Below are 15,526 nucleotides of genomic sequence, written 5' to 3'. Positions count from 1 at the left end.
ATTGTGATGAGGAGTGTGGCTTGGTTTTCCACACTTGGGATTGAATTGACATTTGATTATGTGTTTACAGTGTCACATAAAAATATTATGTTATTGACACATGTTGGACAGATGCTTTATTCCATGCAGTCGCACCGTCAGTGGACAGTATGGAGTGACGGGATTAAATATAGAGATTTTTTTTTTATTTCTATTCTAAGGAGATGTTTCTGGAGTTATAACTGAGAAATAACGCAGTTGACTTAAATTATTCTGATTACATAGATTTAACACATGATACGGGTTGAAATTAAGGCCCCGTTCACACGAAGCCGATTTCATGGCGAAACCGCAAAGGTCTTGTACGGTTCGGCCTTCCGTACACACGAAGCCGGCGAATCCGCTGACCGAAACCGCAAACTTCTGAAACCACCCTCGGAGGTGGTTTCAAATCTACCCGGTTTCGTTTTGGATTCGTGTGTACGCCTGAAACCGCCTGAAACCGCAAACCATGACGTCATCGCCCCACCCCTCAGAAATCTCAGAAATCACATGCGAGCATGCGCATAAGGGCAGCCTTTATGCGCATGCTCGCCTCTTCTTCTTATTTCATTTCTTCTGGGTTTCTGTACCAGAAGCAGCGCCCCTTATGGGCCTGGAATGTGTACTACAGCGTTTCTACAGATCTACCCGGTTTCGCTTGGCTTCGTCTTTACGGAGATACTCCGAAACCGGATGGATCGAAACCGTAACGGTTTCGCCCGTTTCGGCTTCGTGTGAACGGGGCCTAAATTTATGAAGGGCGATGATAAAACATAATCGTTCTTCTCACTCTACAATTCTTTGGTCTGACTTCAGTTCACCACCACACCATCTGTGTCGCCAATTCTCCTTTTCCTCTAAACTATGCGTACGCATGGGTCAGAGTTTGCTTAGGGCTGTGCACATTTTCCCGTCAAGTTGGTTTTTTATAGATCACAACCATGGCGTGGAAAGTCACGTACGCCAATTTCAGCCCCGTTTTGTGCGTACGCACCGGTTATAAATGAGACCCCAGGACAAGTCAGATAGATGAAATGTTGAAGACAATGGGTAGAGGGATGGCTGCAATTAGATATTGTAGCACATATTTATCAGGATGCCTAATTAAACAATTAATGCAAGCTTTAGTCCAGTGGTTCTCAACCTTTTTTGAGCAAACGCCCCCCTGACCTTACCCTGATCCTCTGGCGTCCCCCCCCCCCCCCCCTTGAAGAGGGCCCTGTAAGCAAGGCGATGGAGAGACTAACGAAAGCTTAGGCACAAGGCGAGTAAACTGCTCCATAGGATAAATTGCCGGCGAACCGCTCTAGCGGAGCCTTCTCTCGGAGGGACGCTAAAGTGTGTTGCATAGCGACCGTCGTGCATTTCGAAGGCAGCCAGGAGGGACTACTTTTTTGTCTTTTTTTTAAAAGTAGTGTGTCTATGACTTTCGTTTTGCAATAATAGTAACCGTTGTATAAAAGCAATTGATCAGTTCAGTCAGTGGTATGTGCTCATTATACCACTGTGAAGGGGGTCGCCGGCCCTCCGCTGCGCGTCGGGGCCGGACAACGCCCCTTAACAGTGGTATAATGAGCACATACCACAGCCTGTCGTGATCTATTGCGTATTGCATTATACCATGGTCTGGGTGAATACTCGATTCTGATTGGCTGGAGGGTGTAGGTTAAAAAGTGTTAATTTACACCTAGGAAAGACGTTGACCCTATGAAGACGCTATGGCCACGTTGCTTGGCAACTCCTGCATACGGGAGATATTAGTAGTCCGCTCGACTTGTAAAAATAATGTAGGCTTTTTGTAGATAGGTAGGCTATTGGATATCATGTAAATGGTAATGCAAACGATCTTTTCAGTTTTATCAAGTGCAGGCTGTAATTATTTTAGCTACAGTAGCGCTAGCGGCTAGGCTAGGCTTTTTATCAGGTTGTTGGGAAAGTGTAGAGGAAGGAATATACCTTTCTTGGTAAAAAAACTGGGTGACGAACTGTCGACCGCTTTGAGCTCTATCCTCTCTCTCTTTCCTCCCCTGACAACCTGACTTCTTAATTTCACCAACCGGGATAAACACAAACTGACTTTAGACTGCTAGTTTAAGACACTAGGGGTCAGTTAGCATTTTGCTAGCTGTGCTGCGCTTTAAAACCGTACTCCTTAAAACGGAGGTTTTGGAGTTTAACACGCAGCTGCGCACAAGGTTGAACGTGATAGAGTGGCGAAGTCACGCCCCTTCTGGTAGAGCCCATGGGACCTATGAGATCGAAAAATATGAATGGGTGTCAATGGAGAGAAAATAATAATTTTCTGGTCCCAGTCTTTATATGCCCTGGATTACACATATGTTGTTTGTGGATTTAAATGATAATTTTTCATGCAAAGAAACCAAAAAACTTTCGTGAAGAAGTTTTATAATTTTAGGTTTTATGTGTGGCCACTGTGTGAACTACAGCTCTTCGCTGCTCTCGACGCATATGATATACGTCACCACACCCGCACTTGGAACTCGGTACAGAGATGGCGATCTTTCTGCTCCACTTCACCACTTTTTTTCAAGGCGAGGATAATGGTACGGCCACACCAACCGTCAGGTTAGGCGCGTTACTCGCGTTATCCAACGCGAGTAACGCTCCTAACCTGACGCCTCGTGCCCACTACCTCCGTCCGTTGACTGATCCCCATTGACTTTGAATGGGGACGGATGCGCAATGCATTGTGGATCCGTCCGTTCTGTTGGAGCCTTCGGCTCCGTCAGAATTTTAGTGGTGCAATTTCTCCGGTGCAGTGGGCATGTAGGGTGACCCTACATGCCCACTGCACCGTCAGTCAACGGACGTGGGAAGGCGTGGCTGACTGATGGGGGAGTAGTCTTTGCAGAGGCATCCGTCAGCCAATCAAATCGCTTCGCCGGGTTCTTCCCGCTACTTCCTGCTTGTTGCGATGCAAGATGACCCGCTTTCCCGCTTTCCAGTATCGTCAGAGCCCGAGTCGCGTCACAGTGCTTAAATTTGCATACGCGATCTGATTGGATGACGGATCCGTCGCTGCCGAAAAAGTTGAAAATGTTTCAACTTCTTGACTGAGCCGAAGGCTCCAACGGAACGGACGGATCCACAATGCATTGCGCGTCCGTCCCCATTCAAAGTCAATGGGGATCAGTCAACGGACGGAGGTAGTGGGCACGGGGGCGTAATGGCGTGTTTCCACTGCAGGGTGCGGAACGGATCGGATCGCAAAGGTGCGGGTCGGGTCGCGTTTCCACCGCCAAAAGTGGGCGTGACCCGGACTTTGCCGTACCCGTTCCGGCCCCGTTCTCGGGACTCGCAAACGAGACGAGACGCCTGAAAGGGTCCCGTGAAATTCTAGCTACACCCCCCCTCCGTTGATTGGTCGACAGAATCGTCACTTCCGGGTGACGCGGGGATAAAAACAAACGAACAGTAGCCTCGAGGTATTATTCTTTACAATTAACTTGTCGCGTAAAACGCTTGCTTGGGCGAACAAGGAGGTAGAGACGTTCGTCTGGAGACGTTCCCCTAATGCGAGTAACGCGGTTGGTGTGGCCGTTCCTTAAAAGCATAGAAAGAGGTGAAAACCACTATAAGTTGGGGCATGTGGAGAGTTTTAGTTATGTGCCATCTCTATGTGCCATCTCTGTGCCTCAAGCTTTTCTTGTGGATTTGAGTTCAAATCTTTTTGAGTGTGAAATCCTTCTAGAGTTCAAAGGACCCTATCGGTGGGAAATATATTTGACATATTGAACGATTTCTGTAGAGAACATAATTGGTCATTACGGTTGGACGATATTGCCAAAAATATATCACAATGTTTTGTCATATTACGCAATGTCGATAATGCTCAATTTAAAGTTTCAAGAATTTTCTCCTCAGGGCAGAACCCTAAAGAAACTATAAAGGTCAATTATGGTTTGTAATATACAGTTATTTGTTATCAGAAGGAATAGGTAACAAAAATTCATCAGAACCAACAGTCCTTTACGTTAAACACAGAGTCAAACGAATGAAATAATAACGTTAACAACCGCTGTGAGTTCCATCAAATCAAATGGTTTGTGCCAAACGTCTCTCAAACATTTAAGAGGTAGTATGCTCAACATTGATGAAATAAAATAAAATCATATGGAAACATCTTCTTGTGTCAGACTGGGGTCTTGAACCCAGGTCTCAGGATTGGTAGTCAAGTGACAAATCTCTGAGCCACCAAGGAACGGGTTTTACTCAAGTTAGGAGCAATTTAAACTCCAGAAAATGTACAGTATTCCAGTAGAATGAACAAAAAAAATCAAATTGGATCATAGGACAAAATCCAAGAGATAATCCAGGTTAGGAGATGTCCCGGTTATCCAATCAATGTCAGGACTGTGGAGATTCAGCCACTGACAACCCAAGACCACCACAAATTGGAGAATTTATTAAATGGAAAGGAATCTCCTCCTGATGGTTCCCGACATGAAGACGTAGCGGGGACGTGGTGGAGGTCACTCTCCTGTCACCGAGACTTTGGCCGTCCAGGGCAGAGAATTGTTGGGGGAATCTTTAGTGTCTGGGCAAGACTGACCTGCAGCGAAAAAGAAAATCAGCGCCGGAGTCTACCAATGCCTCAGAGGAGAGACTCTGCTCTCCCAATAGGGTGGTGGTTCCTGAAAGGGAGACTCCTGCACCAGCGTCACAGCCCTCCCTCAGCTGGATGGTACTGGTTCCCAGGAGCTATGGGTAAGAACGTCTGAAGTGACCAGAATAGATGCAGCACTTTTCCCTCCATCGGCGATCCCTCCCTGCTTGAGAGAGGCGGGTACGCCCATACTGCATCGGCTCAGGACTCTCAGAGGAGAGGACATTGCAGCCAGCTAGTCTTTCAACGCATCAGATAGACCATGGAGGAAAGCAGGGCTGTCTGATCCCAACCACTTTCAGCATCCGTTGTACAGAATGAGATGGCATTTTCTGCAACACTATTTCTCCCTGGAGGAACAGAAAAAGCCCTTTGGTTGCAACTCTCCAAAAACCAGAATCCACAAAACGGAGGAACAGAGTTTATAAAACAGGCAAGGTCAGTAACAGTCAAAACAATCCAAGGAATAAACAGGCAATACACTGAAACTTATTGGGAGCACTTTGAAGACTCAACCAAGACAATGCCACAGAACAGGGTTTAAAGACTCTGGGGTAACAAGCTAACAAGACACATGACAGAGACAATGAGGAACAGGTGAACTGTTTACCTGTGCCCTATACCACGAAGCTCGCTGAACATACCCAGGCTTTCTTGGGAAAACCTGGCTCGACAGAGCCGCAATTCGCAATCAGAGTTAAATGGTACCACGAAGCTCACTTTAAATTCAATTAGTAGAACCTGGTTTTCCGCTTTAGGTTCAGTGCGCGTTCACGTGAAAGGGGCGTTTTTTGCGTCATTTTTCTCACCTTTACGATAGATCAAGCAGTCTATATGAGTATAAGTGAAAATATTCTGCATATTGTCTGTAAAATAACTATGCCAAATGCATAATTGTTCGCCATTAATCCAAATAGAATGATGATGATTTAAAAATGCATAAGCAACGTCCATCCTGCCTTATTCTATCATTTAGGGAATTCACTTTAAATACACCCTATTTAAGAAATGTATCGCATGTTTAGGTAGCGGCTGTAGCGTAGTGGATTAGTATAAGACCCGAACGCCAGCGACCGGGGTTCAAATTCTATCATCATGCATTTTACCCCCATAGATGTGGTGCCAGCACGGCCTTGAAAATATGGGTTCAAGTTCGAAATAAGCACAAAAATATAATTCCATAAGCTTTAGTGAATAAGTATTCCATATGCATGAGAATAAATTCGCGTCACTTGGGAGTCGAACCCCCCGCGCAGAAATTCAAGACTGACGCGCTACCTCCACTCTAGCACTCTGTCACTGAGACACAATGCGCATTGTCTACATAAGGTCCAAAAGGACGATCAAATAACGAACACCCTCTGATGAGAATCTGTATCTCTCATGTAGAACCCCAATTTCGTTGTTTGCACAATGACAATAAAGTCTGAAATCTGAATATCGTCAGACAATGCCAAGGGATCGGTTCTGTCCCGTAAAACCCTTGTCTCCGGAGAGACGCCTGTACGAGAAGTGCGCCGGGGTCCACGGGAACACCCACAAATGGTGACGCCATTGTCAGAGGAGGGGCTAGGAAGCTGCGCACGCCGATTTAAGTAGCCGATCTCCGGCTAGACTAATGGTGCGTTTTAGGCCCCGTCCACACGAAGCCGATTTCATGGCGAAACCGCAAAGGTCTTGTACGGTTCGGCCTTCCGTCCACATGAAGCCGGCGAATCCGCTGACCGAAACCGCAAACTTCTGAAACCACCCTCGGAGGTGGTTTCAAATCTATCCGGTTTCGTTTTGGTTTCGTGTGGACGCCTGAAACCGACTGAAACCGCAAACCATGACATCATCGCCCCACCCCTCGACCTCCTAGCCAATGGCTCTTAAGCCCGCGGAGTCTCAGAAATCACAACAAAAAAGATGATGGCGGACTACAAGCTTGTAATCGTTCTGCAGCATATCATGTCCCTTGTTGGGTTGCTAAGCCATTATTTATTGAGAATCTAGTTCGCCATCGTAGAAGAGCTGTTTGTTTGTGTTGTTAGTGGTTCGGGGGGCAGCCTTTATGCGCATGCTCGCCTCTTCTTCTTCTGGATTTGTGTACCAGAAGCAGCGCCCCTTATGGGCCTGGAATGTTTACTACAGCGTTTCTACAGATCTATCCGGTTTCGCTTGACTTCGTCTTTACGGAGATACTTCGAAACCGGATAGATCGAAACCGTAACGGTTTCGCCCGTTTCGGCTTCGTGTGGACGGGGCCTTAATATCCATCCGTCTCGGAGGTCCGAGGACGTTGCCTAGCGACACGCACAAACACGCCCCTCTTCCTCGGACGGCGATCTCGCCATCTCGGTTGAACTCAGTGGTGACCGAGCGAAATTCCGAGACAGAATTCAAGATGGCTGCGCCCATTGTGACTTGAAGTATGAACTGTTTTCATTGTGCTTGGACCACTTTGGTGGTTTAAATGGTAATTTCAATCACTCGTATTACTGCAATACCTTACTGCGTCCGTATCTCTGCCTATGTACACACATATATTCAGTGGTGTAGTCTACGTGATACGCAGGTATACGCCGTATACCCACTAGGAACGCACCAGGATTTGCGTGTACCCACTTAAAAATGTGCACGGATACGTATCAATCGTCTTGTGATCTTTCACTTCTGTGTTTATGTCTCGCAAATACCGGTTGGGTATAACTGCAATAAAATACTTTAAGCAGGGGAAGTTATCTCCTACATTCACCATTCATAAAATTCCCCCTGCGCGCTCGCGCTCTGCCCTGCCTCTGTTACGAAGCGCTAAGCTGCCCCTGCATCTCTGCACGTTAGTTGGCGGGCCGAGCCCCTCCTTCTCGCGCCCGTGTGTGTGTGCGCGTGTGTGTCCGCGCGTGTGTGTGTGTGCGTCCAGTCCTCCCATATTAATGTGTAAACCACATAACAAGTAGTCAACAGAAGACAATGTTTTAATCCCACTTTATATCTCCTTGTTACTTTTAGATGAGAACCCCTGGTCAGCCTTTCGGACTGGGTGTCAGGCTAGGGAACTTAAAAACAGGCATCCTTGGTTAGAGTGGAGGGAAAAAGAGTTAGGTAAATGTCAGCCAACATACAGTTGGTATACACAATTGAAATTCTGAATGTTAATCACTATGCAAATGAGAGTATAGCTAATTCATGGTCATTTTTAAGGTGTAGTAATTTCACACTTTTACACAATTCAATTACTGTATGGTATGTTAGATAACAACAGTAAGAGCTCAAATTAGAGCAATTGAAAGAGTGAAACATTAGTCTCCTGTCATCTCCTTCTCATGCACTGGTTAGCCATGGTTGTAAACAGTTCATTCAATTATTTTGAGTAGATTTTGTCCTTATTTAGCATGTGCTATTGCAACTATAGATATACAAAGGACAACTTCTCATTTTTGTGTTCTATTTGTTCATACTGTTATTAAAACTGATAGGCCTACTCAGCTTATCATGATTGTTGCTAATCGTTATACTTAAATCAGCGGGTTGTAGACCCCTGCGTTGGTGAGTGTGGTGCGACACCCCATAACGCCTCGTTTCCACATACGTATGTTTTTCGTATCCGTGCTTCCGTAAATTTACGGAAGGAGTCGCTAGTGTTTTACGTACGGGCATTACTTTATTTACGGACAAAAGATGAAGGAGTTCAAGTGCCTCGGGGTCTTGTTCGCGAGTGAGGGTACTATGGAGCGTGAGATTGGCCGGAGAATCGGAGCAGCGGGGGCGGTATTGCGTTCGCTTTACCGCACCGTTGTAACGAAAAGAGAGCTGAGTCGCATGCAAAGCTCTCGATCTACCGGTCGATCTTCGTTCCCATCCTCACCTATGGTCATGAGGGCTGGGTGATGACCGAAAGGACGAGATCGCGGGTACAAGCGGCCGAGATGAGTTTTCTCAGAAGGGTGGCTGGCGTCTCCCTGGAGACCTCGGGGAAGAACCAGGACTAGGTGGAGAGATTATATCTCAACACTGGCCTAGGAACGCCTCGGGATCCCCCCGTCAGAGTTGGTCAATGTGGCCCGGGAAAGGGAAGTCTGGAGCCCCCTGCTTGAGCTGCTCCCCCCGCGACCCGACCCCGGATAAGCGGATAGGAGACCGGTACTTTGGAACATGAGGATCGACATATGCAGAGATAAAAACAAACCAACCAGGCTTGGAAAGAGATCGCCGAGGAGTTTGGCCTGCCAGGTACTTAGGCTACAAGTTTTGTGAAAAACATAAAAACTTTCATACGGTATCTCCGTAAAACGACGGCGAAAGTTCAATTTTTTTAACGTATATTACGGACATACCGGACAGAAATTCTACGGAGGGGAGGAGTCTCGGAGGAAAAACGGACATTACGGAGAATCACATAGGAATGAATGGACTTTCGGTCGGAGACGGTTGAATCGCATACGAGAATGTACGTATGTGGAAACGAGGCGTTACGCCTCGTTTCCACATACGTATGTTTTTCGTATCCGTGCTTCCGTAAATTTACGGAAGGAGTCGCTAGTGTTTTACGTACGGGCATTACTTTATTTACGGACAAAAGATGAAGGAGTTCAAGTGCCTCGGGGTCTTGTTCGCGAGTGAGGGTACTATGGAGCGTGAGATTGGCCGGAGAATCGGAGCAGCGGGGGCGGTATTGCGTTCGCTTTACCGCACCGTTGTAACGAAAAGAGAGCTGAGTCGCATGCAAAGCTCTCGATCTTCGTTCCCATCCTCACCTATGGTCATGAGGGCTGGGTGATGACCGAAAGGACGAGATCGCGGGTACAAGCGGCCGAGATGAGTTTTCTCAGAAGGGTGGCTGGCGTCTCCCTGGAGACCTCGGGGAAGAACCAGGACTAGGTGGAGAGATTATATCTCAACACTGGCCTAGGAACGCCTCGGGATCCCCCCGTCAGAGTTGGTCAATGTGGCCCGGGAAAGGGAAGTCTGGAGCCCCCTGCTTGAGCTGCTCCCCCCGCGACCCGACCCCGGATAAGCGGATAGGAGACCGGTACTTTGGAACATGAGGATCGACATATGCAGAGATAAAAACAAACCAACCAGGCTTGGAAAGAGATCGCCGAGGAGTTTGGCCTGCCAGGTACTTAGCCTACAAGTTTTGTGAAAAACATAAAAACTTTCATACGGTATCTCCGTAAAACGACGGCGAAAGTTCAATTTTTTTAACGTATATTACGGACATACCGGACAGAAATTTTACGGAGGGGAGGAGTCTCGGAGGAAAAACGGACATTACGGAGAATCACATAGGAATGAATGGACTTTCGGTCGGAGACGGTTGAATCGCATACGAGAATGTACGTATGTGGAAACGAGGCGTAAGCGCCACACACGTACACGTACCGGTGGGACGGGTTTGTACGAGGCTTGGAGGGAATCATCACAGTATACCCACTACAATAAAATAGACTACACCACTGCATATATTGTATTTGTGTACAGCACTTTGGTCAACTACTGTTGTTTTAAATGTGCTATATAAATAAACTTGACTTGACTTGACTATGGCCTATAGCCTACTTATATTGGATCGCCTGGTCCTCTGCCAATATTACCGCGACAACAGCTTTCCGGGTGGCGTCCATGTTTTCCTCCAACGACCGAGCGAAATAATGAAACGCTTGAAGTGTGGGCGTGGCATCAGATCCGAGATCCGAGTCGGTTCGCAGAAAATACTCGAACGCACCATAAGCCGAAAAACTGCTCCCGACCAGGTTTGGTTGCGAGCATGAAAGTCACCATGGTGATACAGCAACGCTAAAAGAGATCGACTTTCGTGGTACAACTAACCCAGGCTTGGAGCTCAACATGGCGGCATCTTGTGGTCAACAAAAAATGACAGCTGGAGCCAATCCAGTCCCAGTTGAGCAGGCTTTTAAAAATACAAGCGACCATTAGGGAATATATTCCCACCGCTTATTACAATTTCAATTAAAATGTAAAGGTTAGTGACTCAACAATGAATGGGAAAGATTGAGAGTGCATTGTGTGTATCGGTTTGTTATTGATTAAAAAAATATACATAGAGGCTCATTGTCTGATCACAATTGTTTTGTGTAGTGTCTAGTATTAAGCGGCATCTAGCGGTGAGGTTGCAGATGGCTGCCAAATGAATCCCCCCTTTCCTTTGCAACAACGTGGGAGAGCCTTGGTGGCTTGTATTGGCCTGTATTAGCCTGTACCGGTCTGCACTGGCCTGTACTGGCCTTCTCAGGCCTGTACTGGCCTGCACTGGCTTGCACTGTCCTACATTGACCTGTACTGGACTGCACTGGCCTGTACCGGCCTGTACTGGGCTGCACTGGTCTGTACCGGCCTGTACTGGTCTGCACTGGCCTGTACTGGGCTGCACTGTTCTGCATTGGCCTGTACGGGCCTGCACTGGTCTGTACTGGCCTGAACTGGCCTGTACTGGCCTGTACTAGCAATTCCTTTAGGAGAAAGTGTTTCTAGGTCAGATGCGACTTCAAAATGCATGGAAGCACCCAACAGCTGCTGAATATATAACTATTTTGTAGGCCTTTCTAATTAGATCCAGAGAGATTTTGTTCTACGCCCGGTGGTTTCAACTTTTTGAAATGGAAAATAAACAGGGAGTTTCTAGACTAAGTACAGTCTGCATTTGTCTGGTGAAGCCAGGCTAGCACTAACTAGGTATATTCTAACTGTTGTTTGCTTCTCTGTGTAGAGTGAGCGCCCAAGTTTGAATGAGGTGTCCTCATTTAGGAAAGGTTTAAGGTTTAGGTAATGGTGAGAGGTCCCTGGGTTCTCGCTGAGCAGATGTATGTAACGGGTGTCTGCTTCTTTACGACCTAGAAAAGATTGATCCTACCCCCTGTGGGTTCAAACTCTCGCTGATGGTTAACATATGGCTACATCACAACAGGGGAAAGCAAAGCAATAAGATACGGTTACCTAAGCTACATATGGATTTCCTCTTGCATCAACAACATAGTAATCACTGTGTCTATGAGTGGAGCTCCACATTGGCAACAGGTGACCTTGATGTCCGTGTCTGACAGCCGGTTGACCTTCTGGGATGCTAACAGGATAACGGCAGCAAGTTATTGCTTCCTAGATATACTCTATGTCAGCGGAATGGGACTCCGCAGCAAGATTCTAACATGATTGGTGCGCACGGGCATATATGGATGCTGTAAAATCCAATTGTTGTCAAATGGCAGTAGGGTAACTGGGATCAGTTCATTAGGTTATGGCTGTTTCTTTAGAATCAGCCATCCACAATACAACATGTACTCCAAATCTGGGGAAGGTCATGGATTGATCCTTTTAGTGAGGGACTTTGTGTCAATAACAATTATTGCCTGACCCTCAATGACAACCCACTGGTTTGGGGTGTGACCAATGGGAGTGTGGCTTGCAGGCAGATGTATGTTAAATTATTTCATACCCCCTCATACCCCCTCAGACCCCCTCAGACCCCCTCAGATCTCCTCAGACCCCCTCAGACCACAGACCTCCTCGGACCTCCCCAGACCCCCTCAGACCTCATCAGACCTCAGACCTCCTCGGACCCCCTCAGACCTCATCAGACCCCCTCAGACCTCAGTCCTCCTCAGACCCCCTCAGACCTCATCAGACCTCAGACCTCCTCAGACCCCCTCAGAACCTTCTCAGACCGCAGACTTCCATAGATCTCAGACCGCCTCAGACCTCCTCAGACCTCGATAGACCTCAGACCTCCTTAGACCTCCTCGGACCACCTCAGACCCCCTCAGACCCCCTCAGACCCCATCAGACCACCTCAGACCTCCTCAGACCGCCTTGGACCCCCTCAGACCGCCTCAGACCACCTCAGACCGCCTCAGACCACCTCAGACCTCCTCAGACTACCTCAGACCTCCAAAGACTTCAGACCTCCTCAGACCTCCACAGACCTCCTCAGACCCCCTCAGACCGGCTCTGTCCTCTGATGCAGGTACTATGATACTATGGTACAGGTATTACTACTATGGGCAACTCAAACGTATTGGCGTTCACATCACTGCCCCCTATATTAAACATAGGGTCATTACATCTTGGTAAGGGCCTCTTTGCATTTTGTATGGTAGCTTATTGGATATGAGAGCCAAACTAGGTCACATTTAACCTAACCAGAATCCAGACCCCAAATTAGTTTTCCTTCATATTCTGTCAAATTGAACTGAAATGGCCATTTGATGGGGTTAAAGTGGCCTACCCTTGTGTTCCTACCACATGTGAACCAACAGCACCCTCTCCAGGCCACTTTATGTATTGCTGAATGTGTGTCTGTCTTACCATATGTTGTTGTTCTCCCTTGTCTCTTCTGTTCCAACCTCAGGATATGAGCCAACTAGAGTTCCTTTATTTGTCCAACAACCATCTGAGTTATATTCCCACACCCCTGCCTGAGAGCCTTCGAGCACTTCATCTACAGGTAGGACAAAAACCCTGGAGCAACAATAGAAACAGGATAAACTGACCTGGAACAAGCAACACGCACAACTTAACAACTGTGCCATGGTACATAAAGGAAGGAGCATCGCTGAACATAGAAACGTTATCTATGGAATCATGCCACTTAAACCAATGCACTGATCAATTATGAAACAAACATCAAAGACTTACCAATTCATACACATGGAGTATTCACATATCTGCATTGGTTGTTTGCACATGTCCGTATTGAAGTAAAAATGTGTTGCATCAGCCATCCCTGAAGATCCTCTCATTGGTTCCTTATTTTCCTCTTTCCTCCTTCCATTTCTGTAGAGCAACAACATCCAGAGCCTGCAGGAGGACACGTTCTGTAACGCACAAGACCGCAGCTACAGCCGCCCCCACCTGGAGGACATCCGGCTGGATGCCAACCCAATCCACCTCCACCTGTTCACAAGCTCCTACGCCTGCCTGCCGAGGCTGCCCCTGGGGGGCCGCTGAGGGCCCGAGGCTGGGGCCCACAAGGGTGTTGAGGATGGGACGGGAATGGATGATTGGTCAATGTAGACATTTTGTTGATGTTCCCTTTTTTATGCTGCTATGTCTGATCCATGATGAATCGTGCTGAGATTAATGCAAAGAAGGGAGGGAGTCATTTAGCAGGGGGTGAGTGACAGTAGGGAGGGGGAGGGAGGGAGGTATGGAGGGGGAGTCATTTAGCATGGGGTCAGTGACACTAGGGAAGGAGGGGGAGTCATTTAGCATGGGGTGAGTGACAGTAGGGAGGGAGGGGGAGTCATTTAGCATGGGGTGAGTGACAGTAGGGAGGGAGGGAGGTGAGTCATTATGGGTCATGGGAGGATCTGACCAGGGTGGAAGGAGGAAGATGAGTCAGACATTGTGGAATTGATCTGAGCATAACTCTAGAAAAACGTCATGTTGTATTGAACATCAATACTATTGTATTGCAGGCTACAAATATAGTTGCTTCAATATTTGTATTTGGCACCATTTCGATCTTGGAGCAATGATGAGGGCGGAAAAACATCATGCTGGGATTTTGACGACAAACGGTGGAGAAATACATTTTGATGACTTGTTGGTCTCTCTAATTAAAAACACAATAGGAGGCAATGCAGCACATGTTAATCATTTCATCTCATGATCAAAGTTGTATAAGCTTTGTTAATGTCTGAGACATTATGAATAATGTATGAATAATGAGACCCATGAAACTTGAAGGTATACCTCCAAATCCGTTCTACTGATTTCCAACCGTTGGCCATCACTCACAAATTGGTGAATTTTGAGTTCTGACAAATATGTTCCTGATACAGTGTTACTTTTTTGATGATCAAGTGTCTGAAAAGTGATGCACTCATGTTGATCGTATATAAATGCTTTGAAATTATCTAAAGTAGTAAAGGTAAAGTCCGGAGTCCACGGCGGAGTAACACCAGACGTCCACATGGTGGTGTCTCTCTCAAGTGTTTGGTGTCTTCCTATAGCTGGCACTTCCCATGGTAACTGCTTTATATAATATAAAAATAATCAATTGTTTATCTTATCTAGCTTATATAATATAGATTTATGTTAGACTTATGTTTTGCAAGCAAAGTATTGTCAGATACGTCACGTTTATGACCATGTTATTTTGATATCATGCATGGTTCTTACATTTCGAAAATATTTGAAGGCACACACACAACACATTAGGTTTGAATTAAATGATTTGAATGTTCTTGTAAGCCTTTAAAGTGATCAGATGTTCCTGGTGCTCTTTACAGTCATTGCTCTCTCTAATTGATCATCTGCCTCCTGTGCTCTTTATGGCCTGTTCTCCAGCCCGGTCCTCTCTCCTGGTCACCATAAACCCCCCCTCCCTGCTCTCAATTCCCCCAATAAGCCAGATTGCATGAATGCACAGGAGACCAATGTCTGTTCTATTTCTGAAAGCATTTCTCTGCTGCGCGGGGCTGTTGCTTTGGTAACGTGATGACTTTCAAACATCATTTAACATGTACAATAGATGTGTGTGTGTGTATCAAGTTATTCAGCACCACTGATTCTAGGTAGACAAGACCTCCACCAGATTCCCTTCTGCTCTCTCTGGCTCTGTCTTACCTCCATGGCTCTCTCGTTCCTCCCTCTCCGTGCCTCTTCAGCCATCGCTTGGGTCTCCACCCTCCACCACTCCCCCCCACCCCTGCGCCCCCCCTCCCTCCAACAGTGCCTCACTCTTCCTCCCGTCTGTCAAACGGTCACCTCATTTATTTCAACACTGGAGTGTGCTGGTTAGATGTCCACTTATATGATGCAGACAGTGTGTGTGTGTGTGTGTGTGTGTGTGTGTGTGTGTGTGTGTGTGTGTGCGTGCTTGTGTGGGTGTGTGAGTTCCACAATCTCCCACTGAGTGACTCATTGGAATAGAACGGG

The 15,526-nt window shown here is 46.9% G+C and overlaps 1 protein-coding gene and 3 long non-coding RNA genes across 4 annotated transcripts in view; 2 read left to right on the top strand and 2 right to left on the bottom strand.

The window, feature by feature from the left end:
• optc (opticin) overlaps positions 1 to 14,831 on the top strand; it is a 49,833-nt gene extending 35,002 nt beyond the window's left edge. Inside the window, exons 6-7 of the mRNA XM_060068222.1 lie at positions 12,993 to 13,088; positions 13,424 to 14,831. Coding sequence (XP_059924205.1) covers positions 12,993 to 13,088; positions 13,424 to 13,591 — 264 coding nt within the window. The 3' untranslated portion in view covers positions 13,592 to 14,831. The remainder of the gene's footprint in view (positions 1 to 12,992; positions 13,089 to 13,423) is intronic.
• Positions 1 to 15,526, bottom strand: part of LOC132470079 (uncharacterized) — a 222,202-nt gene that overhangs the window by 186,874 nt on the left and 19,802 nt on the right. The gene's annotated exons all lie outside the window — the stretch shown is intronic.
• On the top strand, positions 2,484 to 3,817 carry LOC132470080 (uncharacterized). Its single transcript, XR_009528588.1, has 2 exons — positions 2,484 to 2,585; positions 3,594 to 3,817. It is a non-coding gene; the product is annotated as an uncharacterized LOC132470080 (long non-coding RNA).
• Positions 4,235 to 13,428, bottom strand: LOC132470077 (uncharacterized). The gene is made up of 3 exons (XR_009528585.1): positions 13,280 to 13,428; positions 12,950 to 13,102; positions 4,235 to 4,998 (listed from the first exon to the last, which is right to left on the bottom strand). It is a non-coding gene; the product is annotated as an uncharacterized LOC132470077 (long non-coding RNA).

This window comes from Gadus macrocephalus, chromosome 13 (assembly GCF_031168955.1).
Source record: "Gadus macrocephalus chromosome 13, ASM3116895v1".
Taxonomy (NCBI): Eukaryota; Metazoa; Chordata; class Actinopteri; order Gadiformes; family Gadidae; genus Gadus; species Gadus macrocephalus.
The sequence above is the reverse complement of the archived record's forward strand: the minus strand, read 5'-3'. Positions and strand labels throughout refer to the sequence as shown.